The 27,878-nt window shown below is 46.8% G+C and overlaps 1 protein-coding gene across 6 annotated transcripts in view; it reads right to left on the bottom strand.

Moving 5' to 3' along the window:
- rasal2 (RAS protein activator like 2) overlaps positions 1-27,878 on the bottom strand; it is a 63,703-nt gene that overhangs the window by 25,702 nt on the left and 10,123 nt on the right. For 2 of the 6 annotated variants that reach the window (XM_082513546.1, XM_082513547.1), the window contains exons 1-3: positions 25,377-26,088; positions 9,478-9,605; positions 9,268-9,394 (exon numbers count right to left, since the gene is read on the bottom strand). In XM_082513546.1, coding sequence (XP_082369672.1) covers positions 9,268-9,394; positions 9,478-9,605; positions 25,377-25,869 — 748 coding nt within the window. In that variant the 5' untranslated portion in view covers positions 25,870-26,088. Of the gene's footprint in view, positions 1-4,450; positions 4,571-9,267; positions 9,395-9,477; positions 9,606-25,376; positions 26,089-27,878 lie in introns of those variants that run through there. The other 4 variants (XM_082513548.1, XM_082513551.1, XM_082513545.1 and 1 more) reach the window with 3 other exon arrangements.

The raw sequence follows: 27,878 nt of genomic DNA, 5'->3' as shown, positions 1-27,878 counted from the left end.
TATCAGTGTTTACACATTTTTTGTATTAACGGCTGTCAGCCTGCAGCAAATCTCACATATTTTATATGATTATTAGAAAACAACAAACTAAAAGATTCCTCTTAACGGAGCCGTGTAACAAAAAACACTGAAGAGTGACAGTGGGTGAAGGGATCACTTCTTTCCACATTTAAACAATTTCAAGTGTTTGAATGTGAAAATACTGACGGTAGGAACAGCGTGGATCCTGTGGAGGGCTACGACCGCGTTCTCTGGCGTTCGCCTTTTTTAAACTTGTTGTGCCGGCTTTGTTCCTTCTCTTCAGTTGTCATCAGAGTTTTTCTCAGCAGGAATGATAAAAACAACGAGACCCCGTCAGCCCTCCTCCTCACACTCAGCTCCGCTTTCACAACAAATATTCAAAGAATTTCTTTTCACATAATGAAACCAGTTCTGTTTGTCGAGCCTCGTTCGGCCCGTGTGCGTCGGCCGCCTCCTCTCGCGTCGCTTCACATTCCTCTGAATAAATTAACAGTATCAGTGAAACTCTGAGCCACCAGCTCGCCCTGCTGCCGCTGCTCAAACCACGACCACGGCGCCAGGATTCAACCTGCTGTCACCTGCCCGATCGGCTCGGATGTCGTTCGCTTTGGTTTCTGTCATGAGGAATGTCGGGGCAGATTTAAGACGTTTGGAACGAGTGTCGGATAATAAACAGCTGGTCCACACACTCAGTTACACGTATTATTTCTATTACAGGTAATCAAAGCTGAAGTTTTGATCGTTTTGTCACATTTCGCAGACCTTAAACGTTCTTGCTTCATCAGACCTCCTGAAGCTGTGGCTTCATTAACAGTGTGGAGCATCAGGTCATCTTCACCTGCAGAGCTCAAACTGGGATCATTTAAAAGCAGTCCTGAGCCGCAGCTTGTATCTTTGAATTCAGGTGTTTTCAGTCTGGATGCCACAGGTGTACGAGATCCAGCTCCGTGAACTCGAGCGTGGGCTGCAACAGGACGCCACCGCGGTGCAGCGTTTGTGCTGATGTCAGAGCGGCAGCGACTCTGCTGAGTCGTGTTTAGGGACATTGATGCAGTTTAATGCATGAAAGTCGCTGCCGCTCTGCTGACGCTCTGCTGACTCAGTAGCTGCAGAATTCATCCTTTGACTTTAACATCAGCACAGACACGGTGAGCCGGGAGCTTCCTGGTACTTCCTGGCAGCTCAGCCTCTGAACGCTGCGCCGTCTTCACCTGATTTTTAACTCAAATGTTTCTGGATTTGAAAACATTTGCTGCTCTGTTATTTGGTAAGCTTCTTTAAAGTCCCGTTGCTGTTCTGAGCTCTACATTATTGTTTGCGACACTTTAATTTCAGATCAGCTCGAATGTAAAGCGTGAATTTGTGGCTGACTTCAGATTTGTTTCCACAGCTCTTAATTCCAAGTTCTGGAATAAACCTTTAGTCTGAATAAATGTTATTTTGTTTCGTCCTATTATTGCAAACTCCTGTTACAAACAGTCGAATCTGACCTGGGGTCAGTCGTCTTCCCGTGCTGCGAGGACGCCGCCCTCATTAAACTCCAGAGTGACAGAATCACAGTTACAGCCTCGATCAGAGCGAGCGAGGCGCCTGTGGAGACGCGTGGTCTCTGCTGCCACGAAGCATCTCTGTAGGTCTTTCATAACGCCGCCTCCTGCAAGGTCAAAGGTCAAACTCTCTAAAAACAAAACTGCAGGAAACAGTGGCGTGCTCCTTTAAAGGGAGCTCCCGTCATGCTGCGTGCATCCTCAGATGGGAGTCGTCTTCGGGAAATTTGGGACACAATGATCTAATCATAGCAGGAGCGGGGACAGCTGGAGCGCCGCGATTTAGGCTAACGTTAATAATGACGAGCAGCCGAGCGCACGGAGCCGGAAGACACGTGAGAGCCGCCGAGCACCAGGCGCCCGCAGTAAGGAGACGTCAGCGTACCTCCAGATCTGAGAGGCTGAAGTCATGTTTGCACACTGAGTGTGACTCAGGCTGGCCGTTATAGTAACCATCATCAATGAGCTCGTTAATACGCTTTAACTAGCAGGTCATTACTGAGCACTAATAACAATGAAACTGAGGTCACTCAGAGGTCACTTTGATCTTTATTGTTGTCCCTGATGACGAGCGGCTCTGCATTGGAGCAACAAGTGCATCATGGGACGGACGCTGACGACTCCGAGCAGTGAATGACTGTAAGCTGTGATAATGGTTGCCATGGTGCTGCAGCCACACAGGTTTTTGTTTTTTAAACTGTCCTCACACAGGAAGTGATGACAGACCGCAGGCAGAAGAGACTGGGCGGGGCTCGCCCGGTTTCTCAAGATGACATCATGTGTTGTGAATGAACTCGGAGATAAGAGGAAGAATCCTGACCTCAGGTGTCACCAGATTTGTTGCTGAGGTGACTACAGGACTGGCTGAGGTCACACCTCTGCATTACTGAGGACTGACAACGTCCCGCTGACTGTCAGCTGATGCTTCACACTTAAATATATATCATTTATTTTAGAGAAACGAGCTGGAAAACATTTATTTGCTGATTAAGTCAGAGGACTGTGAGTCAGGAGAGCGAGGGCCACAGCCTTCTCAACCTTTGTCATGTGCACTTGGTTTCTAACGACCTGGTTAGAAATAATGGTCGGTTTGATAAAATACAGGTTTAGTCGATCTTATTTTTTCCTACAGTCGAGCTCTTGTTCTTTTCCACACACTCGCTGTAGTCTCAGTCCAGTGTAATAACCCTGGAGCAGGTTTTACTCCCAGCATGCTCCGAGAGCTGGTTTTAAAGTTCAACCACGATCTGAAAGCTAAAGTCGGTTCTGCTTCAGATCTCAGCGTGGAGGTTTTAATGCATCATCATTTCTAAATACATGTTTACCTTTAATGTCTAAATGATTCTGACTCTCACCTGTCCTCCGCCATCACGCATCCTGCCTGCAGTCTGGGCGTGACCTCTGACACGGAGCTTTGATTTGACATTCAAATCACCAACGGGCCGCAGCCATGTTTTCTCCAGGAACATGAGCCTCCATCATGTGGACTCTGACACAGCCCCACCTCAGCTACTCTGCACAGACTTCCTGTTACATACAGGGCTTTAACCCGCCCACATCACACACTCATGTACACCTGACGACCCGAGCTGCAGGACAGGGATGCAATGATCGGGACCAAAGAACCAAAAGGTGATTAAAGTGCCGCGCTGCGACAGCCCGTTACCTTGCTGGCACGCTCGCTGCGTTAGGTTAACACTTGTTAGGAAGCTTTTATTGCACCATAACAGTAACACAGCATGTCGTTAACTGCCTGCTCCACTCCGTGTGCGAGGAGCTGCATCGCTGCGAGCCGAGAGCAGAGGAAGGACAGACGACATGAACACATAACAGAGAGGTTTTGGCTTTCCATCCATCCATCCATCCATTCGCTTCCGCTTATCCTTTTTCAGGGTCGCGGGGGGCGCTGGAGCCTATCCCAGCTGTCATAGGGCGAGAGGCGGGGTACACCCTGGACAGGTCGCCAGTCTGTCGCAGGGCCAACACACAGAGACAAACAACCATTCACACTCACATTCACACCTAGTGGCAATTTGGATTATCCAATTAACCTATCCCCACAAGCTGCATGTCTTTGGACGGTGGGAGGAAGCCGGAGTACCCGGAGAGAACCCACGCAAACACGGGGAGAACATGCAAACTCCACACAGAAAGACCCCGGCCTGATGTTGGAATTGAACTCAGGACCTTCTTGCTGTGCGGCAACAGTGCTAACCACCGTGCCACCGTGCTGTTTTGGCTTTCCTCCAGAGCAAAACCCACAGAGCTGACATAAAAACTGTTTAGTGCTTATATGCACAGTCATCCCTTCAAAGACGTCTGAGGCAGAAACACCCAGCAGTTCTCATCACCTCAGTCCTGCTGACTGTCAGGATCTTACTAAAAGACACTCGAGCTTAAATTCAAATTCTGGGGCCTGAGAAATCAGAAATGTGTTCTCCTGAATAATCATCACAACGTTGTCATCATTGTTCACATCTTCGTCGTCACTTCTTTGTGCCGTTTGTGTTTGAAAGCGCTGTATATGTTTATGACTGCACCTGTTAAAGCTCAGAGCTGAACGTCTCTTTTCTTTCATGTCTGAATAAAATTCAGACCAGCAGCAGCTCGACTGATCCATCAGCTGAACACGTTCACCTCTGATGGTGATCGATAACTGATCGATAACTGATGCCAGGCTGCTGATCGGAGAAACTAACTTCTCCTCTCGGTCCGACTCCTCGCGGAGCCTGAAGCTGCAGCTCTGCAGGCAAACTTCAACCGAACACGCGCCCGAACGCAGCCGGCGGAGAGCGCTCCGGAGGCGGGCAGCAGACCGAGCTTCTCCCGGTGTCTGCCCGACCTCCGGAGGTCCGACCGGAGGGTTAGAGAGAGACACTCACCCGGAAAATCCATCACAACCGCGATAACTCTAAAGTCATGTCCTCACTCAGTCCGGACGGTCTCACTCCGTCAGCAAACAGCAGCTCAGCGCACACTTCCCCCGCACCTTCACAATAAAGGTCCGAACCAGGAAACTGCGCTGTCAGCGAAGCGCTCGGCCTTCAGTATAAAACTGTGATAACATCATTTACAACCCACGGCTCTCTAACACAACGAGCCAGCATTTAAAGCAGCTTGTTGGCAGTTTTATTTTCGTGGCTCTCTCTTGCTATTTGTGTCCCGTTACAACCTCACGTCAGACTCTCCAAAAGCCTAGAAACTTTTAAAACCGCTCTTAAAACTCACCTCTTTTCATTGGCTTTTAGAAAGGTTTAATTTATTTGTTTTATATATTTTTATTTTATTTTTATCAGCGAGGTGTTATTACGAAATTGTGTTCTATTGTATTTTTATCTGTATTTACTGTACAGCACTTTGGTCAGCCTTGGTTGTTTTTAAATGTGCTCTATAAATAAACTTGACTTGACTTGACACAACGAGCTCAACAAGTTAAATTCAAACCTCACAAAACAACAACAAAAGCTTCTCGGAGGCTTTTATGATGGAGACATAAATAAAAAAAGGTGATGTTTAGATGTTAAACCTGCTTAGAGAGCAGTTGGAGAGTGTTTGCAGACACTCGCCAACCCTCATGACCAGCAGTTACATCACATCCAGTGTGGTGGACAGCCCCTTTATAATCTGCCACGTCCAGCGGGAGGAAAAATTAACCGTTAGAGTGAAAAAAACAAACAAGTATCAGTGCATTCAGTTTAAATATCAGTGGCCGAGGACACGTCAAAGAACAGATAAATCTGAATGATGCAAATATAAATGGTGTTTTTCAGATTTGTAGTTTTGCTGCTGATGGACCGAACTGATCTGACTTGAATGATTTAAGTCTGTGTGAACACGACAGAGTCACATGTAGCCTGAGGGAGCACTTTTAATATCAGCAGCATTTGTTTTATTGAGGAATTTATGGACTGAATCCAGACTTGTGTCACAGACTTTTACTTTGAAGGTGAGTTTGGAGCAGGAGGTGGTGGTTTTATTGTGGTGGAGCAGACAGGTGGAGAGCAGACAGGAATGCAGCAGATCCAGAGATGAAGCGAGACGAGAGATCAGCCTGAAACAACAACGAGGAGCGAAGACAAAAACCCGTTTTGGAGACTTTTGCAGCAGCTGAACAGAGAGCGCGGCAAAGAGTGGCGAGAGCTTTAAAAACAGCCCCAAACAAAAGAGCCTGTGTGGGACCCACGCGGAGAGACAGGCACACTGAAAAGCACTCCGAGAGCTCAGGTTAAAGGTCTGGCTTCAAACACATGAAGGAGAACCGTGCCGTTAACTCAGTACGAAGACGTTTCACAATCATGTCTTTGTGCGTGTAATAAGACACGTGTAATAATGTATCTATAATATACAAGTACACGGGGAACAGGAAGTGCAATGGTTCCCGTACGGCCACTCTGAAAAAATTCCCGTGCATTTGTACTGAGACGGGACGGAGCAGAGGAGAAGGTGTCGCCGGACTTCCTGGGATTTCTGAAAATGTGTTGTGTGACTTCCAGCTCGTACTCCGGTTGGCTGAGAGAAGTGAAAATCTCAGAGCTGTGAAACGATTCAAAAGCAGCCCGACAGCGATCACGTGACCAGAGAGACGACCCTTCAGCAGTCATGTCTTTACTAACACTGATTGGTCGAATGGATCCAACCAATGTTGAGTGAGTCTGCCACACACAGTATGAAACTCATCATTCAGCCTCAGTCAGACGGTTAAACCATAAATCTGTACTACAGTAGTCCAGCTTACCTAAACCCAGTATTACTCCAGTTAAACCAGTGCTGCTTTTATTTGACAGCCTGGATTCCAGTCCCGTGACCCTCAAAACTGACCGACTGACCTTTAACTACAGACTCTCCTGCTGTGACCACCTGCAGCCTGACAGGAAGTCACCTACACAGGTGAGCGAAGGCGTGACCTGAGGCCTGGGGCTACGTTCACAAACAGATCATCTGCTGCGATCAGGCCGCGGCCCAGGAAGAACCTCAGCTGGACGCTCCTGTGTCACAGCGAGGAAGAGGAGGAGGCTGCAGAGCTGAGACACTTAATGAGCACACAGTCAGCACTGTAATTAGACTGTACCGAAGACAGAGGACTACAATTATATCTCAGCTCTGTCACTGCTGCTCGGCCTTCAGTTTGCAAACAACAAGCAAAAAGAAGCATAGGAGGAAGAGGAGGAGGAGGAGGAGAATAAAACAGGGTTTAATTTCCTGATTTAGTATTTTGCTTCACGCCCTGGTTTTAAGTCTCAGAGAGCGTCGGGTGTTTCAAAACATCCAGTGAACTCAGAGAAAGGGTCAGAAATGTTTGATTCAAAAACGCTCTGGACACAGTCTGAACAGTAAAGACGAATCAGTTTGACTCCAGACTGAATTCAGCTAAAAACACAGAACAAATAAATCTAACAGCACTGGAACAGGATACAGACAAAGATCGCTCATCGTATTAATCCTGAACAGTCTACACCTGCGAATAAATCCACTTTAAATCCAGCATGAAATACAGGAAAATTCTAGTGTGAAACCAGTGACTCATCAAGCACAATTTCCAGTATTTCCAGTATAACTTATTAAACTGCCTCAGACCTTTAAAATCAAACATTCAACCCAGTATTAAACCGCAGATTCAGTATTAACAGCCCACAGACACTGGTTTCATCCCCAGTAACAAACACATCATCCAGCCATAATCCAGCTTTAATCCAGATCTGCCAGTAACTACAACAAAATGGTTTTTGCAGATAAAACCAGTTGTAACCCAGAATTATAAACCCAGTTAAACCAGTATAAACTCAGGGTGAGTCTGCTCTGGACCATCAATAAAAACCAGGAAACTCCAGTGTTAAACCAACGATTGCCCAGTATAAATGTTGCCCAGTATAAATGTTGCCCAGTATAAATGTTGCCCAGTATAAATGTTGCCCAGTATAAATATTGTATTGACTGTAAACACAGGAACATTTTCAATGACATCAGTTTGAATGAAGCATTAAACCCAGAAAATTCCATCATTAGATCCTGTAAATTTCCAGTATGAAACCAGTATAAATCTGATATTGTACCCAAGCTAAAAACCAGTGTTACATTCCCACCAGTAGCCTGGTATTAAACCAGTTAAGCTTTTTTTCAAACAAGTATTTACACCAGTATCCACACACTCACTTGCCTGATTTAATACCAGAATAATCCCAGTAGAGATCCAGTTCATACTGGTTGTTAGGGGCCTGTTTTGTGGGGGCAGACCGGCCACATTAACATATAAATAACCTCCCCCCTGTGAGGGGCCGGTGGGTGGTGGGGGATTAAGGAGGTCATTGAATGAATGGGCTCCTGTGTGGCTGAATGACGGGTGAGGGTCAGCGTGGGGGTGAGCTTGGGGGGGGGGGGGGGGGGGCTTCTATCAGTCCTCTAGCTGATCAATAAACTCATCAATGCGGGTAACTCCGAGTCAAAGCTTTTTAAACTGTCGGCGTGTTGTTTCCCAACAGCCTCGCGGACCCCTGCAGCTCTGGGTGGGAATCCCCTCAGCCCGGGCGTCGGGGGCAGCGGGGGTCACCCGCGTTCCTTCAGACGGACGGACACTGGACGCTTTGTCCTCAGGCATTCCTCGGTCAGAGGCGACGTTCCCACACAGAGCCGCAAAATTACAGGCTGCACCCGAACGCCTCATTACAGCAGACAAACATCCACCTGAGAGACGCAGCGCGCCGACACGTCACAGGAGCCAGAGCTGCAATCACAGGTTACACACAAACCTCCCAAACTGCACACAAAAACTCTCACGCCTCAGACAGCTGTGAACATCTGGCAGCTGAAACATCCACCAGCAGAAATTCACCAGAAATGCTCCACGACTGGTTTCTAACTTCAAACTTGTGTAGGAGACATCATGAAAATATTCGCTTTTTCTTTTAGATGCAAACAAAGTGAATAAAATCAAGACTTTTTTATATTTTACACTTTTAAATCTTATATTTAAAATATATATGAATCCTTAATTTAGTAGAAAAATCTTTAATACAATGATTGTTATGATGCCGACAAACGTCATGAAAACAGGATCACTAAAAATCAAATAACCAGTATGAAACCAAGGATAGAACCGAGTTTATGGGTAAAACCAGTTTCAAACCCACATAAATCCCAGACTGACACCATCAGGGCCCAGCTTCATACAAACCACCACAACAACCAGTATGAATCCAGCTTCTAAGCAAATATCGTCCCAGTAGTCTCCAGTATAAATATATTTCTCCAGTCTAGTTAACCCAGTATAACGTCACAGTTAAACCAATATAGGATTAGTGTTTAACCCAGTATTAAAGTCAAACCACAGGTCGCCGTGACGCCGAAAACGCCAACAAGCACAAAAGCTCGACGCTAAAATAATTTTTATCTGTTTTATAGTTTTTAATCACACACACACACACACACACACACACAGAGCTCTGAAGAGTCCAGGATGAAGCTTCCTCTTCATGTGACGTCACATGACGCAGGTTTCTGTCTGTGATCACATGACCGTGAACATCGTCACAGAGATACTCAAACCCTCCTCATCACAGCCGTTCTTTTGTTTTCACTCTAATCCTCCTGATGACAGCAGGGTTTGGCCTCACACACACACACACACACACACACACACACACACACACACACACACACACACACACACACACACCTGGTATTACATAACCAGCTCTGATCTTACCGAGCATGGCGGTGGCGCCCTCTGCCTGGAACTCCGGGAACTGTCCCTCTGAGGGGACGCTGACCGTCCTGCGGAGGCTGCGAGCCTTCGCAGAGTCTGTGGGGCTCTCCTGAGCGTCACCTGCAACCTGAGGGGGAGGAAGAGGAGGAGAGGGAAGTCAGAGAGTGTGTCGTGGAGAGGTCACGACCTGTGGGAGCTGCTCAGTTTTACCTCATCATCCTTGTTGAGCAGGATGAGCTGGGTGTCGGTCAGGATGCAGAACTTCCTGTCCCAGGAGCCGCTGTTGGTGTACGGGCTCTGACCGCAGGAGAATCGGTGAGCCGGAGGACCTTTAACATCTGGAAACAGAAGTAGCTCAAATCAGAGGAAGATTTCTGCCAGTCAGGCGCGACAGACGCAGGACAGACGACTTTATTACGATTAGTGGCGTCAAACACATCAGAAAGATGGAGAGATAACATGAGAATAATTTGAGCAAAGAATTGTTCCCGTTCTACTTTCCTCACGTAAAACAAAGAAAGGCCTCCAGTCGTTTCATAGAATTTAAATAACAATTTTAAAAAAAAACATTAAGATAACTGTTTTTATTGGCAAAAATAATTATTTTAAATATCTATATAGATCTCTCTCTCTCCATATATATCTCTGTTTCAGTTTAATATTTTTTATATTAAAATTCCAGAGTTGAAACACTAAATTCTTTATTAATCCAGAAATAATCCAGCATTCAAATCTATATTAATCTCAGTCAAATCCACTGAAAGTCTAATATCAGCACAGAAGGTCTGAAGCTGTCCCCACAACCCGGATAAGAGGTAGAAAACGATGGATGGGTGGATAAATGTGCAGGTTGCAGTCAGACTGAAGCCTGCAGAGCTCTGGCTGCTCCTGCAGGGGGCGCTGTGGATCTAAACTTCCCAGCCTGCTCTCAGCTCCAGCAGAGGAGAGGAGGAAGAAGGGCAAATAAAAACGAAAGTGATGTGAGGCATCAGCTGACTCAGCAGAGGTCAGAGGTCACGTCACTGTGTATTAAAGGGGAAGTCTTCACACTCCAGCTGCTCAGCTCTGATTTCTCACTTTTACTTTCAGCCAATCAGCTGTTGGTTTGTTGTTAAATTATTAATAAGAAGAAAAAAAGTTCCCACGATGATGTAAGCATCACGAACACAGCTCTGCGCTGCAGGCTGACGGGCTCGTTCACTGAAGCAGTCGTTATTATGTTACTGTTGTTACATGAAGCTTGTGCTCATGTGCTGACGCAGGTTCATCACAGCCTGAGAAACTTTCTTCTAGGGAAACAGATTTCACAACCTGACACAATCAACCTCATCAACCTTCAGACGGGACTGAAAGATGCATTTTTCTGTGGAGGGTAAAAGCAGAGCAGAGGGGTGTGTGTGTGTGTGTGTGTGTGTGTGTGTGTGTGTGTGTGTGTGTGTGAAGAGGTGGACAACGCTGTGTGTGCCGGCATCTGTTCGAGTAAACAGACAGTGCTGTCACTGCGCCTAATTGTGCTGGGATCATTCAGTGTTTGTGTGGCTCTGCAAGCAAACACACACACACACACACACACACACACACACACACACACACACACACACACACACACACACACAGTATCCAGGCTGTGGCTTTGTTCTGTTTAATTCACTTGTTCGTGTTTATTGGTTTTGTAAATATTTAATATTTTTAACAGCTCGAGATGTTCCACATTTTTTATAGTTTCTTCCCTTTCAGGTTAAATTTACAGCTGCAGAGAAAAGGGAAGACAAGCAGACGTTATCAACTTCCACATTCTTCAAAACTCAGCATGGTGGAAATAAAAAGCAGAAATCTACAGTCTGGCTCTTAGCGTCACCTCTTTAAGTCCTTCACCGTCTAAAGATTAGGATCAAGTTTCCTAGAATCTGCTTTCAGCTCTGTTCCTCCTCATATTCCATCAGGTATACCACAAGGTTCAAGTTTAGGCCCCCTGCTGTTTTTAATTAATGACTTTACTTGAAGATACATCATTAAATAAACGTCCTCTTGTAACTAAACAACCTAAATTAGCTTAAAACTAATTAAAAAAAGAACTAAACCCAAAGTTTGTCTGTTATTTACACTCACACACTGCAAATACACAAAAAGTTCATTAAGGATTTTATTTCGTAGGATAATTATCAACATAATTAAGAATAAACCAAACGAATGTGTTATTTGGGTCGATTTATCTGGAACTGTGAAACCAGACCGGTCTTCATCTGTGAATCTGTAACTTTATTAACACAAAAGCTCCATCACAATCTTGCAAACACACTCGGGTCACTCTGAGGTGGAGGTCTGTGGAGGTACCCTGCACCACCTTTGTGTCTGGGCTCCGAGCAGAAGGTGGAGAACACCGAGGATGCCGTGCTGCTGCAGAAAGCAGCTGAGCAGCTACATTTTCAGCAGACTATTTCTGGCTGCATACTAAATCACCCACGTCACGCTCGGGCCTCCAAAGCCCCCGAGACGGCGAGGGGACGCACACCTGCTTCTGCTCAGAGCCGCCGAGCGAGAGAGCGGCGAGCACGAACAGAAGGATAATTGGATGTTTCTGTCTCGTCCTGTCCACGAGGGACTCCAGCTCGGATAATTAGCTGATCTCAGGTCTGCTGCCACTGATGAGACATGTGGACGCCTCAGAGGGCCGAACAAAGACAGGAAGCAGAGATGGGACGCCGCCGCACGCCGGCCTTACATAACAACACGAACCTGCCTGAACCGCCACGGAGATGCTCGGCCAGGAGAGGAGGAGGAGGAGGAGAGAGACAAAGCTCGTCTGCTTTAAACCCCACACAGCTCCACACAGCTCCACCCATCAGAGACCAGCGGAGCTTCAGATGTTTGTTTTCGTGCTTCTTGCAGGGAAATCACTCCTCCCCAGTTTCTATCTGACATGCTCCACATATATTCACAATTCTCTCACAACTGATTATTATTATTAACTTTTAATCATGAGGCTCGTTAAATTTGAAGAAGTAACTTCAACTTCAAGGGCTAAAAAAGTGAAACTCCAAAAGCTGCACCTGCTCTGAGGTGTACAAGCGAGTCATGCCTCAGAGGCTCCGACGTTAAAACATCCAACTTTACAGCTTTGAACATGTTCGGTGTTCGGCTACAAAAAGCTTTTTGTGTCATCAGCTGTGCGTGGGGCAGAGTCATCACTGTACACGTTTTCATATCGCCATATCTGCTGAGATTAGCAGCTAACCGCCGCCATAACTCATCTGGCAGGATTCCAGGAAACGAGAACCTGAAGCTGCTCGTGTGACGAAGACTGAAAGCAGCCGGAGACATCGGACTTCTGCACTCCGTCACGAGTGGAGACGACTTATTCGGTCTCCGTCTGTGAAACTGCGCTGCGGTCTTTGTGAGGTGGCGGTCCACAGGAAGTCCCCCCCCTCTGTTGCCGCCTGCCTCCCTGCCTGCGTGATGGATTAAGCTTCTATATTTGCCGAGCGGCTGGATGATCCAGGCCCGGTGAAAAGGTCAGAACCGGCCGGCGGGATGACGAGCTCACCAGAGAGTGAAAACGATTTGTCTGCTGCTACCGGACACGCCGCAATCTGCAGAGCGTTAATCAGCTGATGAGCCAAACAGGCCGCGTGATGGTCTGATGAACTCTTCTTATAAAGCGATTCGATGTCGGCGGCGAGGCGCGTCCGACTGCGAAGTGAGATGTTGGATCTCCGTCATCCATGCGCTCCACTCACACGCAAAGCGGACGCGTGTCGGGCTGAACTGCTCTGTGCACTTTGGGTCATGGATTCCAGCTTTTTATGGCCAACGTCTGAGCCGAACATGAGCTTCTTCACCTCTGAGTCACAGCTGAGGCCAGGATACACCTGTCCCACTCCAGCTGCAGACACACTGACACGACGACTCATTTATTTGCAGATAAAAGTCTTCTGATGCTCATCACAGAAATATCAGAAACTGAAACATAAAAAACTCGACCTGGGTTCACACAGCAGGTGGACACGCTCCAAAACTCACGGTCTAAAACACCGAACAGGTCTCCCCTCACCGCTCACAGACGTTCATTCCCACTGTGTTCAAATCACTCGTATCAACTGCTCACGTGCCCATGAGCACAGCACCTGCAGTGGTCACAACGAGGCAAGAGCAAAATAAACTTTGTGTTTGTGTGTGAGAGTGTGTATTCGTATCTTTGTGGGGACCAAAATCCACGTCCCCACAAATTTAGAGACATTTTTGAGACACAAAATGTGGTTTGAGTAACAGGTTACAGTTGTTATGGTCAGAGAAAGTATGTCAATCAGATGTCCCCACAAGATAGGACATCCCAACGTGTGTGTGTGTGTGTGTGTGTGTGTGTGTGTGTGTGTGTGTGTGGGGACAGGTGGTGGACTCTCAGACATTCCCAGTGGAGGTTTGGCCGGAGTCAGGTTTCTCCACACACACACACCCTGGGCGTGCCCGTGACGCTCTCAGTGTGTTTGTGTTTACATGAGTATATCTGGACTCGCTCTAATTGTTTTTTCACACGGTTATTTTCGTGCTGCCGACTAACGGAGGCTGAAACTCCACCTGCCAGAAACCCGACCCCGCAAACCGAACACCTGCACGCCGCCCAAAAATGCGGACCAATGAAAAGTTAGACAGGTGAAGTTAGCGCGTCACAAAAACATACATGTGTGACTAAAACCAGTTTCTCCCCAAATCGTTCAAAAACAGATCAACGAAAGTCTCAAAGTCAAACTCAGGGAATAAGAATCCTGCTGTGTTGTTCCCAAAGTCGTGTCTAACACCTGCCGGGACACCACAGCTCCCACACACACACACACACACACACACACACACACACACACACACGCACACACACACACACACACACACAGGCCGCTTTGTCTGTCAACCTGTAGCAGCAGGCAGGCCCAGTTGCTATAGCAGCCGGTAAACACAGACGCTTTCCTCCAATCATACTGCGGTGACATCACACTGCTGCTTTATCAAGATGGGACGGTCCAACAGGAAGTCGGGAGGTGAAACCAAAAAGAGAACAGAGAGGGGTGTGTCACCGAGACTGACCCAGGCTGCAGATAACGCACACAGATCAATACCAGCACACACTTCCTGTTCTGATCAGACGTGGAGGTCAGAGGTGAAAGGCTGCACTTTGACACCTAAAGGTTCAACTCCTCCTCAGATGTTGCACAAACTTAATTCAACTGTTTCCTGACTTAAATAAAGGTAATCGAATATATCACTTAACGAAGACACGGAACTCTTACAAATGTTCTGAGAGACCTGTGCTTGCCCCGATGTTGATGTGACACACATATAATCAACTCTGTGCAGCTTTGCCGCAGTTCTGGAAAACGTGATTATGGAGGGAGAACATGCGTCCTCCTTACATCAGGGAAGCAGCACAAACCAGTGATGGAGAAGTAAACAAGAGAATATTTGTTATATTTGCATGATGATAAAATATTTGCTGCTCCAGCAGCTGTTCAGGCTTGATGGGAAGATTTGTTGGACATGCAGTCAGAGGGGTTTACCCTGTGCAGACCTGAGCTCCCCCCGTGTGGCGCCTCCTTCAGCAGCAGCACTCTGTGTGGCGTTATCAGCCTCTCGCATCACTGTGGAGGGAGTTGGCCCACTCTTCGTTACAGCGCTGATTCAGTTCATTGAGGTTTGCAGGTATTTGTTTATGCACAGCTCTCTGAAGCTTCACAGCATTAAAGTCAGGCCGAGGTCTGATTGCAGCAGCTTGGATCAGATCATTGTTCATGGTCCACTCAGAAAAACAAACCATCATCCCTCCACCACTGTGCTTAGAGTTGGTCTGAGGTCTTTGACATGCTGGTTTTGTGTGTTATGGACGAACGTCTGCACTTTGGTCTCATCTGTCACGTTTGCTGAAGCCGTGTGGTTCGATCAGCTTTGCAAAGCTAAGCTGTGAAGATTGTATCCCACCAGAAGGCTCCAGGGCTGCACACTGACAAATGCTCTGCTCTTATAGCAGAGATCAGTCAATGTGTTTGATCACGAGCACCTGGCTGACCCTCCTAAGTCCTAACAGTGAGGGTGGAGTTTTTCACGGGAGTGCAGAGATCCTGGTGAAAACTGATCACGTGATCGGATAAGACGAGGAAAGCAAAGCAGAAAATTCACAGGAATAAGAGCAGAATTTATTTTTGGCGTGCTGATGGGAGAGAGGAGATTAAACGTGTCGCTGGAAGTCGATAAAATAAAAATGAAGATAATTCATTTAATAAGGTACGGCCAGCTCCTCCCCTTCCTGAGGAATCGCTCCAGCAGATGGAGCCGTGCGTTTGATTCGGCACACATTTTACTCCAGAAGCTCCCATTTATCCGAGCTTGGGATCGGCACATGGAGGACACCGACCTGTGACCAGTGAGGTTGAACCATGCGGTCAACTAGCTGTGCACACCCCAACATGACCAACACATCAAGCATAACCGCCGCAGTCGTCTTCTGACAGAAGACCATAACGACTCTGAGCCGAGCGACAGCCGATCCAAACACGGCATCGCAGTATCTCTCATTAGCCAACCTGCAGATAGCAGCGTTTGTCTGCTTGTGGCGCACAGTTGGAAACCGTGCTTTGGTATTTCTCTGCAGGCAGCTGTTCAGCCGTTAAACCCAGAGGAGCCATCGGCAGCTCTGAGGTGTTAAACAGGCTGCAGGGGAGCTTTTGTCCGAGGGAGGAAATTACAGCAATTAGCAGCCTGGACAGAGAAACAGTGTTTTTATAAAGCTGCCCTCCGTCCAGGCGGGAGGAGGAAAAAACCGTCGAGGTTGTGGACGTCTGCGGGGAGACGTTAAAGCTGCAAGTGTGAGAAATAAACGTGTTTTCATGATCGATGAGGGGACAAACTGAAGTATCTTTGAAAAGTTTCCAAAACTCGGATTTATGTAAATATATCATGACACCTCCTGGACACTAGGTGGCGATGGTGTTTCCACACCTAACCAATCACAGACAGAGCTGGAGCTAATAAATGTCAATATAAACAAGGTGACAAATTTAAACTCTGGCCTGATGGTGGCGCTATGAGTTGAGGATCAGTACTTTCACGTGTCTAAACCTTCCTGATTTAACAACTTCCCTTCGTGTACATGGACGTTGTGTAAAATTAAAGGTTCACTTTATAGTTTATGGCTGTAAGAGCTGCCGTGAGACTGACGTAATAAAACAAAGGGCTGTTAGAAATTAGGGCTGCCACGATTAGTCAACTAGTCACGATTATGTCGACTATTAAAATCGTCGACGACTAATTTAATAGTCGACGCATCGTTTGAAGCTTTGTAAGATCACAAAGGACGCAGGAATGAGTAGTAGGATTTAAGAGTGTAATAACGGACTGAAACAGAAGATGGCAGCACTGCATGTACAAGGATGCCAGCTGCCGTTAAACCCCGAAGAAGAAGAAGCTGTGTCCCAGAATTCATAGCGCAGCTGTCAACAATGGCGGCAGCTAGTTAGTTTTAACTTTACTCTTATTATTCTTTCTGGGTCACAAAATAAACCTTTAACATATTTTCAGGCGAGAATGTAGCTGTGTAAACCTCAAATATCTGCTCAGTTTATCAGGACACCGCATATTTTCAAAAGCGCTCCGACGTTTTCGGAGACGTCTGTTACCCACTAGCTCGTTAGCTAGGCGGGGGCTAGGCTAACTAGAGCCGTGAGAACACCGGACTCCCGGCACATCGTTTTCAAACCCACCGCCGTCTTTCGCTAGTCAGGTTAAACATATATATAAGTCACTTAGATAACTTAAAAATGTTATTGTTTGGCTTTCTTTAGTATTTTATTTGTTCCTGAGTAAATCGGTTTGGCTGAGATTAAAGTTATAGTTTTTGCACAGCTAAAACTGTCAAGCAGACAGCTGATTATCAGAAGCTGGAGAATATACTCCGGTGTCCTGTTATATTTTAGAAAGCAAGGAGTTTATTAAACTTCACCGAAACAATCTGCAAATTTCATTAAAAATTAATAAACTACCATCTTGTCTTTATTTTTAGTTAGCACAAACACTTCAAGCTGTAAGCTAATGATAGTTATATAAGACCAGATGCTGCTGGTGCAATAAGCTGTACGCTGTACCTCCAATGGATGATGATCTGATTAGTCGACTAATCGCAAAAATAATCGGTGACTAGTCGACTATCAAAATAATCGTTTGTGGCAGCCCTATTAGAAATATCAGTGCGCTCATTTTGGGGAATTTACTGCAGGATCTGTACACTAACACTTCCAGGGACGGGACATGAAGCCGCTGCGCTGTGTTGTGAGTTCAAGCTGTAAAAATGTGCCGGATGAGCCGAAGCTCGCTCTGCTGCAGGTCCTCCTGATGTCAGCGCTGCTCTCTGGAGAGGACGCAGACAGCACTCAGCTCAGCAGCACAGAAACGTCAACACGAGTCTGCTAACAGCTCCTCACGCCGCGTACAGGGACGGTCTGGAGGTCATTTTTATGACATTTTACTTCAGCAGAAACTGAACTGTGCTGCAGCTCCTCGCTGCATTTAAACCTGCAAAAACAGCCGCGCGAGAGCAGCGAGCACAGCCCAAACAGGCCGCCCGAGGCCCACCAACCAGCCACATCGCTGGCTGAAAACACTGATCGCCTGGTTAAAGTGAAGCTTTCTGCTGGGAAACTTTGGGTCCAGTTATTCGTGTGGATGCCACCTAAACACACGTACCAACCCCCAACCTCCCCCACCCACTCCGAGGGACACGGTGAAGTTCCGCTCTGCTGATCGGGGAAAGCTGCAGTTTTCCTGCTCAATCATGTCGAGTTCATTTTATTTTATTGGTTTGTGGAAAATGAATCAGCTAAATCTGATTCTCTCACATCTCATTATGTGTGAAGCTCCAGCCTGCTGGCCCCTCACACTGTTCCTGCTGCTGCTCTGATAATGAATAAATAGTCTGAGTCTCCAATCAATCATTAATCGATGGTTTTTTGTTATCGCTTGTACTCGACGCGTCCTGGCAGCAGCGACGGCGGCTCTTTGATGCTCAGCCTGAAGTGAAGGCGGCTGGTTTAATATTTAAACGTGCTGACTTCAGCTGTACTCTGCTGCATTTGCATCTGCAAAGCAGATTCTCTCTCTCTGCTGTCAATCATGGCGGCAGCCTGCACAGAGGGGGGCGGTCTGAAGGGGTCAAAGGTGAGCGGCAATGTCGCTTCCCATCACCCGAGGGAGCAGCAGAGGAGCTCCCGAAGGACTGAAGGAGGTTTGCTGTGTTCACACAGGCGCCGCAGCACACGTGGAAACGTCCGGTACGACGGCTTTGTTTAACCCACCGGTTCTTGTGATGTCACGAGATGCCGATGAGCGCAGCTGTCACATGTCCTGTGGGAGGGGTGGAAAGTATCCTGACCTCATTCAACTGTGCGGTGTCCACGTAAGAGCCGCAAGATTAGCTGGATTTTGATTTCAGTCGCAATTTTAGTTTCCAGCAGAAAACAAATTATTAAAAATAAAAAAATCACTTTTCACCGCAAAGCTTTTTTAAATTTCCCGTGTTATAAATCAAGCGCACCCTCTGACACCTCCGTAAACACTCAAACTCAGTCGCTGGTCAGTTCAGCTCACAGCTAACGTTTCAGTAAAGTGTCAAATACTCGATCTGATGAAGAAAAGCCCGGGCACGAGTCCATCACGGGTATCGGCCTCGCAAACGAGTGAACAGCAGATCAGAGATCGATAACCCTCAAAGGAGGTCCTGCAGACCTCGACAGGAAGAGGACTGCTCACAGTACGAGACACAGATGTGAGAACAGAAAAGAATAATCCATCAATATTTTCCAGTCTCTGATCCTAAAAATCACATTTGCTTTGATATTGGATGGCTGCTAACTTTCTGCTTCTTAATTCAGATCAAACTGAGGTTATTGTACTCGGCCCTGAAAAGCTTAGAAATATGGTATCTAAGCAGATTCTTACTCTGGATGGCATTACCTTGGCCTCCAGTAACGCTGTGAGGAACCTTGGAGTCATTTTTGACCAGGACATGTCCTTCAACGCACATATTAAACAAATATGTAAGACTGCTTTCTTCCATTTGTGCAACATCTCTAAAATTAGAAATATCCTGTCTCAGAGTGACGCTGAAAAACTAGTTCATGCATTTATTACTTCCAGGCTGGACGACTGTAATTCATTATTATCAGGAAGTCCAAAAAACTCCCTGAAAAGCCTTCAGCTGATCCAAAATGCTGCAGCAAGAGTCCTGACAGGGACTAGAAAGAGAGAGCATATTTCTCCTGTTTTGGCTTCCTGTTAAATCCAGAATTCAAAATCCTGCTCCTCACATACAAGGTCTCAAATAATCAGGCCCCATCGTATCTTAATGACCTTGTAGTACCATATCACCCTATTAGAGCACTTCGCTCTCGCTCTGCAGGCCTACTTGTTGTTCCTAGAGTATTTAAAAGTAGAATGGGAGGCAGAGCCTTCAGTTTTCAGGCCCCTCTTCTGTGGAACCAGCTTCCAGTTTGGATTCAGGAGACAGACACTATCTCTACTTTTAAGATTAGGCTTCAAACTTTCCTTTTTGCTAAAGCATATAGTTAGGGCTGGACCAGGTGACCCTGAATCCTCCCTTAGTTATGCTGCAATAGACGTAGGCTGCCGGGGATTCCCATGATGCATTGAGTTTTTCCTTTCCAGCCACCTTTCTCACTCACTATGTATTAACAGACCTCTCTGCATTGAATCATATCTGTTATTAACCTCTGTCTCTCTTCCACAGCATGTCTTTATCCTGTCTTCCTTCTCTCACCCCAACCAATCGCAGCAGATGGCCCCGCCCCTCCCTGAGCCTGGTTCTGCTGGAGGTTTCTTCCTGTTAAAAGGGAGTTTTTCCTTCCCACTGTCGCCAAAGTACTTGCTCATAGGGGGTCATATGATTGTTGGGCTTTTCTCTGTATCTACTGTACAATATAAAGCGCCTTGAGGTGACTGTTGTTGTGATTTGGCGCTGTATAAATAAAATTGAATTGAATATTCAGCAGTCTGGTTAAAAAAAAAAAATCTTTCCCCTGCCAAACGCCTGTGGACCCGGAGCAGGACGGCGCCGTCACACAGTCCAGTCTGGAGGGTTCTGGCTGCAACACAAAACAACCTGTTTTCAGACGCATTCATGTGGGAGCCTCCACGTTCCCACCGCCGCTATTCGGAGCACCGAAAGGTTAATGAGCTCAGGGCTGCTTTTGTTACCCAGAAGCTTTTATTGTGGAGGGCCAATTTACATACAAAAGGAAGACACACACACACACACACACACACACACACGTATTGTTCTGTCAGTGTGAGGACCTTCGCTTACATAACGCATCAGTTGGACCTTCAGTTTAGCTTTAAGGATGGAAGTGCTGTCTGAACTTCCTGTCCACACAGGGTCACATGATCACAAACCTCCTCCCTGAACCTGACCAGCGTTGACTCTGCCTCATCACACTTTTCTGTATCTGTGCCTTGATGTACTGGTTATGTTAGATAACGTCTGGTAAGAGACTGAGCTGAGAGACTGATAAAGAGTCTGTGGCGCTACAGTCTGTGCTCACGTGCACGAGGTCCAAACACCAAACAGTGTTAGGCATAAAAACACTGGGTTAGGGTTGAAAAACGGAGAGTTAGGTGAGGCAGACCCAATAAGACTGCTTCATTTAATCTCTGGGAATGAGGACGAGCTGAGCTGGCTCTGAAGCCAGCCACACACACACACACACACACACCTCATTGAGTATGCAGGAGCTGTCCTGGCCTCAAACACACACACAGGGTTTCTGTAGGATGCCGTGAGCCAGAACACCACCACACATATCCTGCCTCAGCCACACACACACACACACACACACACAGAGAAAAGAGCCTGATTCACCCTCCCAGTTCTCACACTCAGTTTCCATGTGAAAATGAACAGCTACTGCTAAGTGGGGTCTAATTAACCCAACTCTGTGTGTGTGTGTGTGTGTGTGTGTGTGTGTGTGTGTGTGTGTGTGTGTGTGTGTGTGTGTTTACAGAAGTGAGAGCTCTGTGGTTTTGATTACCCAGCATGCTCTGGGCATGCTGGAAACTTTCACACTGTGTCTGTTTACAGCCGCTTCTGTTCACGCAGACACATTTACTGCAGTCCTGAAACTGTGTACAAATACTTCACTGTGCTCCACGCTGTACGGCTCTGTGTGCTCTTCATTACTGCTGAGTCACAGCAGAATCAAACACAGTGACTTGAGGCTTTCTGCAGATTAAAGTTAAGCAACAGAAAGCAGAGGAAAGCCGATCTTTATTTATTTTTGTTAAAATGCTGAATTTTCTCACAGACTCTGGTCTGTTTGGGTTTCACTACTTCAAAGTCTCAGGCAGAACAAACTGACAGATCATAAAGTAGAGGGAAAAAGTTTTCACAACAAAGACCTGGGTTAGTTTCTTGTTTGCAGTCATGTCGTGTTGACTAACCCTGCTGGCACGGCTGGTGGGGCATCGCCGCTCTGAGCGACCACACGACGGTGTAGAAACCAGAAGCTCTGCGTGCTGAACCTGCCCGAGCGTTCACATGTTTTTAAGAAATACACCGAGCTGGCTGTACATCTGTGGGTGAACCACAGCAGGAACTAATACGCACACTTTTCTACAGCCTCCAGAGCATTGTAGGAGCTGTAGTTTATAGTTTGACACAAGACTGAAAGTAAAAGGAAGAACAGCCTGCAGCAGGCTGCTGACCTGTGCAGGTGTGCCCCGCCTCTCGCCCTGTGACGGGCTCTAGGGCACGGCGACCCTGAAGAGTATATCTGGTGAACTGAAGTTTTGAGCCAGGGTCAGATTACCACTCATCACAACCGCATGTGGGACCGGCTCAGACCGGATTTTAAAACTGATTTTAGGCCAAGTTTTAAAACTTGTTCATGACTGATTTTACACTGGTTCCCAGTTTGAATCAAGACTGGTTTAAAACCTGCTCTGGAACTGAATTTGGACTGTAGCCTGGGCTTGTTTTAGGTCTAATTTAGCACTGCTTTGAAACTGGATTCAAACTTGATTTTGGGATTGAGTTCAGACTGGTTTTAAACCACTTACGGGCTTAAATGTTTTGGACTTTGGACTTTTTAGAAACGTTTTACGGTAGATTTGAGACTGGGATGGAGCAGGTGATGAGTAAAGAAACCTAAGCCCAAACCCAGGCTGTGGGGTCTGCTTTAAAACTAGTTCCACACTTGATTTCAGTTTAGAACTGGTTTTAAACTTATTGCAGACCAGTTTCTGGGCATAGTATTGGACTGATTTTAGGAGCACTCTAAGGTTGCTTTGAGCATCATGTCAGTAACCAGGTCAGGACCTGATTAGAAAGAGTTCAGAGAGAATTGTTAAGTTTTCGTCAGTACTGAGGTAAAAATCTGACAGTTTTCTGTACATCTGTGGGTAAAACCACAAGCAGGAACTTCTGATACCCAGTTCATGCTACAGTTCTACATTCCCCAAAGCATTATGGGAACTTGAGTTAATAATTTGAAGCAGGTTTAGAAGTAAAGCAAATGAGGCCTCTGCAGGCTGAGATGTGTTCTGCTTCTGAGCTCCCACCAGTGCTCCCAGCACATCAGCAGCTTCTGTTTCTGACTCTGCTCTCACACCAGTTTCCCATAAACCACCAGCTCAGACAGATTAAATTAAATCTTTTTCTACATCCCTGATCAGCTCTCCTCCTCCTCCTCCTTGATGCTGTGTTCAAATTTCCGGCGAGGCTGAACGCTCCGATGAACGTGGCATGCCGGGGACGCTGGGAGCTCACAGATAACACGCATCATCTCCGTTTCAGGATGATGGATGACGACAGAAATATATGCGTCTATCAAACAGGTCGGACTCTGGCGAAGCAGAGACACGATGCCCAAAGGCACACATTAATCTGACACGGTCACCAGAACGGTGTACCACAACAGATCCCATTTCCCTCATAACACAAGCTTTCAGTGAGAGAGAGGTCAGAGGTCACAGACAGGAGGTGGAATAAAATCTGTGATAAGGAACCTCTGGAGTCAGAAAATATTCGAGTTCACACATCGATACTATGAGAAGGTCCCAACCCTGAATCCTTTTATCAGTAAGCTCACAGGAACATGTATGTGCATGTCTTTAAGCTCACGGTGAACTCAGATCAGCTGCTTTGTGTTTTTTACATCACGTGTTTTGAGCAGCGTTTCAGTCCCTCATGCGCCTGAGCATGAAATATTTACTCTGCATGTGCAGTCTGTGAAACGTGCAGCATCTGATTTAAAAGAACAGCCTGAGCTCTGATGGTAAACAAGAGCCGGCGAGGTGAGGAGATCCGGCACGCTGCCAAAGATCCAAACCTGCACAGCAGTAAGGAGACCAAGGATAAAGCAGACCCGGTTCTGCTCGGTGCACCTGTGCACAGGTTAGCGCGACTTTCATTACTTCCTGGTTTCATTCGCCCTGAAATTATTTATAATTCAGGCCCGAACAAACTGGACTCCAGGACTGCTTCACACTTGGCTGGTTTAAATCTTGAATTTGGACTGAGATGGATTTTTGCAATGACTCGTTTCTGATTGCATAAAACTGATTTCAGAATCGGGTCTGTTTTTTCCCTGATGTTCAAAAGCTGCTTCTGCGTACATACATGGGTATTTTATTGTGTTTTCTGAATTTCTATAGACTTCGTCATTCAAAGATCTCTGTGGCTCTGATATCAGCCAAAGAAAATTAATTCAGACAATTATTCATATTCAGAGGAGCTGTGTTGCAGAACTAATGGGACTTGATGCAGCAGCGAGTTCTGCATGAAAACACACATTTATTATCTGCAGGCTCTAAATGTTTCCTCATGTGAGGTTGTAGTGGAAACTGCAATTAGCATGACTTAACCTTCAGACTGGCTGCCTGTCTGAGCTTTACACACTCTGCATGAATGTAAATGTTTGGTGAAGCAGCTGCAGACAGATTTCCAGCCTTCAATCAGGAGCAGGAGGAGGAGGAGGAGGAGGAAACCTCTCTGAGAGCACAAAGGACAGCCGAGGTTTTCCTCCCTTAGAGTAGAATGAAGCTGCAGGGGCCACAGGAGAGAAACATCACTCTGCTTTAACTTCACCATGTGGGAATTTTTGTATCATCGTCATAATAATAGTTCAGGTCAGTTTCTGAGGCAGTGATCTAGTGGAGGTAAATGAGGAGGTAATTATACCGTATTGATAAGACAGACTGGTTGAACTGCGTTTTAATGTTTCGCTCTACCTTATTCACACAAATGATGCTAATGCTTTTTATAGACCTGCGCGATCCAGCTAAATCGGACTGCTCTTAATTTAATTTGACCGCTGAGATTTTCATGGCCAGAGCGACATTACAAGGTTCAAGAAAAAGAAAACAGACAAACAAACAAATTATGCTGAATGTGTTGCATGTGGTGCATCACAGATACCTGCTAATTAATGCCCAAATAAAATCGTAGAACCCTGCAGACCTTAGTGACGGTCTAAGTGCAGTAACCTCACAGCAGCCACATAACTGGTCAGATGATGTCATTAAAAAAGCTCTGAAAGGCTCCAAAAGCACAAGCATGGCCCAGAGGTCCAGCTCATGGCCTCCAACTAGCTGTGGTGAAGCCTAGTGGACAGCTAGCAGCTACACCCGCCTGCGTCTCCATCCACCTGCCAGGGAGAGAGGCCATCCCCCTACGAATGCAAAACTTTGATCCCAAAAAACAAACCAACTCTGAGCACATTGAAGCGAACACACCAACGGACTGCTCTTTAACATTCAGGTAAGGATTTAAAACTCTGTTTTAACAGCTCGGTTTCCCCCCGAACGAGGTTCCTGTTTATTCTGAAAGTTCTGCTGTTTGAGAGAAAACCACCCGGGAAGAATTCTGGGGGATTCCCTTTAGAGAATAATTCAGGCTAGTTCCTGGTGTCTATTTGTGTTGGCGTCAAAGCTTCTGAGCCGGAGGCAACACAACTGTCTTCTCTTCATCTCATCGTGCTTTTAATATGTTAAGTGAAAATGAAGCTGTTAAAAAGAAAACTTTTTAAAAGAGGACACAAGCATGACGTAGACACCCCTACCGTCCTCTCCTCCTTCATCTTCGCTGCCTCCACCTTCTTCCCTCAGGACTTTGCCGATCCTTCGAGACAGCGAGCTGAAGAAGCTGCTGACGGATGGCGTGCTCCTCTCGGCGACCGATTCTACCTTCCTGAGCGGTTCCCTATTGTTGTCGTTGTTGGCGCCGGGCTCGGACATCGACCGGAGAAAGATCCTCTGCAGGGCGCCGGGCTCCCCGCTACGTTTTTTCGGGTTTGGGAGGGTGCCGAACCTCGGCAGGCTGAGCAGTCGCCGGTGAGAAGGCTCCATGGTTTGTGCTTTGCCCTCGGGAGTGGACGTACCGGCCGACCTCGGCGCCTGGCGAGCAGATGTCTCCCATTTGTATTTGTCCAATAACTGCTCAGAAGCCGGTGGGGTGTTGGTTCTCCGCCAGGGCCTCCTGTAAAAGTGCCAGTGGTACAAGGTCCCCTGGATTAGACCCTCACCGATCAAAGGGTGGGCGCCACTTCCACTCATAGTCTAGCACACGCAAGCTTCCTCCAGGCAGCAACGAGCAGATGGAGGCCCCCAAAATGGCCGTCACTGCTGGTTCGCCGACAGCTGTGCTGTGACACGGACACACGACCCCGGCGGGTCGGACGGATGAGGATTCGTCAGGTTGTCCTCATGTGCACGCCGAGCTGGAGCTGCCGTTCGCTCGCTTTCTGTGGGCTGACGTTCGTCTTCCTGGGAGGAAGTCAAGAGCCAGAGAAAGACCGAGGCCAGCCAATCAGGGCTGAGCAAAGGCAAAGCAGCAGACTGTGGTTTCCCCTATGAAGACTACAGCGTCGAGCATCAGCTTCTCCTTTTTCTGATCAGTTTCCTGGTTTGGTTCTTATTCAGCAGCAACGACGATGACGATGACGCAGAGCTCTCATAATGAATCATATGGATGGATTTAGATCTGTAGACTTGCTGCAGTTTGCAAACAGCCTGAATTTTGCTCCAAAATAGGCGGGAAATCCCCCTTTCATACTTCCCACATTGGCGATTTATGCACTTTGCGAGGGACCAGGATGGGTTGTAGTCTGTGGTGTAGGGTGGGCAGCTGGAAATAGTAGGTGGATGGAAAGAAAAAGGGTTTCGGTAGCTTAAAAGTAACCCACAGAGTGCCAAATTCAGTCAGTGATATCCTCTAATATTTATAATACCCATTTCCATTCATTCTACACGTAGCAGCAGAGAAGGATCTGAAGAATAGGAGGCAAGATCTGTACGTTTACTATCTATGAAAGTAACACAGGCCAGAACACAATCTGGACGCGCTGATACAAAAACATTTAACTGGTATAGTTGAGTGTAATTTAGTCAAGCTCTTACCCACATTCAGGCCAGTCATTCTCTGTTTATTGGGTTAAATTTCTGAGCTCTCAGGCCTCCATACATGTTGTGAGCCCTAAATATTCATGAGGACTGAAGAATGTCCCCCCGCCCCCCGAGGCCTCTGTGACCAGAGAGGAAACAGGAGCAGAGTCCCAGAGAGCAGGGAGGAGCTCTGAGGACACTTTATTCAAGCCCCGCTGATAGAGAAGCTTTGAAGCAGCAGAAGCGAGATAGAAAAATCCCCGCAGCTCACTCCGCGAGTTTCATAATATGGAAATGAGGAGGTTTGTTGTCGTTGTTGTTCAGGCTGCAGGTTACATGTGAGAGCGTTCAGTCCTCCACGTGGAGCTGGAGGTTCACCTGCAGCAGGCCAAACGTGGCCAAGATACAAGCTGAGGGCGATCTCAGGCTGCAAACAACCCCCGAATACATATCATCACACACTTTGTGACAGTAAAAAAAACAAATATCAACCAGCTCTCCAACAAGCTCCTCCCCCCAGTGGCCGGACTGGAAGTGGACTCCATCTCCGCTGTTGTGGAACGAAGCTTGTGATGATAGTTTTCACCTCATGGCTCATGAACCAGTTCTCCACCTATGGCAGGTTCTGGTCAGAGTGACCGTTCAGGTCACAGGAACAGGAGGACCATCCCTGTCTGCGACACGTAGATCTACTGCAGCCCAACGCGGAGGAGGAGGAGTCTGTGGGACCCGCAACAATGACCTCACCAGCTTGGTCGGCTTGGTCTCATAAAAGTCGTTTGTCCCTGATCGTGGACACAAATTGACCTGTTTTTATGAGATGGTCAGTGCGGCTTTGTAACAGGAAGTACATTTCCTGTGCAGAGTTTTTGGCGAGCACGCAGTACCAAGAAAACGGCGCTTTGGGAGAAGTTTGAACTTTTTAGAATTTAAACCCAAAAAGTCGCTCTAAATAGTTTTAATGATTATTACTAACATATTTTAATAATGCCAACATTTTCAAAATAATACAAAATAAATAGAAACTTCTGACACATTTAAGAATCAACATGTGGTCTGTGAGCAGCAAAACCCCAACATCTCCAACCTCTGAGAATATTCATTTTGTGTAAATGGGTACAAACAGAGAGCGGACGGATGAACGATCATGTTCAGAGTCCCTGACTAGTTACAAACTGCCG

The sequence above is a fragment of the Aulonocara stuartgranti genome (genome assembly GCF_965226115.1).
Source record: "Aulonocara stuartgranti genome assembly, chromosome: 18".
Taxonomy (NCBI): domain Eukaryota; kingdom Metazoa; phylum Chordata; class Actinopteri; order Cichliformes; family Cichlidae; genus Aulonocara; species Aulonocara stuartgranti.
This window is presented reverse-complemented; position numbering and strand designations above follow the sequence as displayed.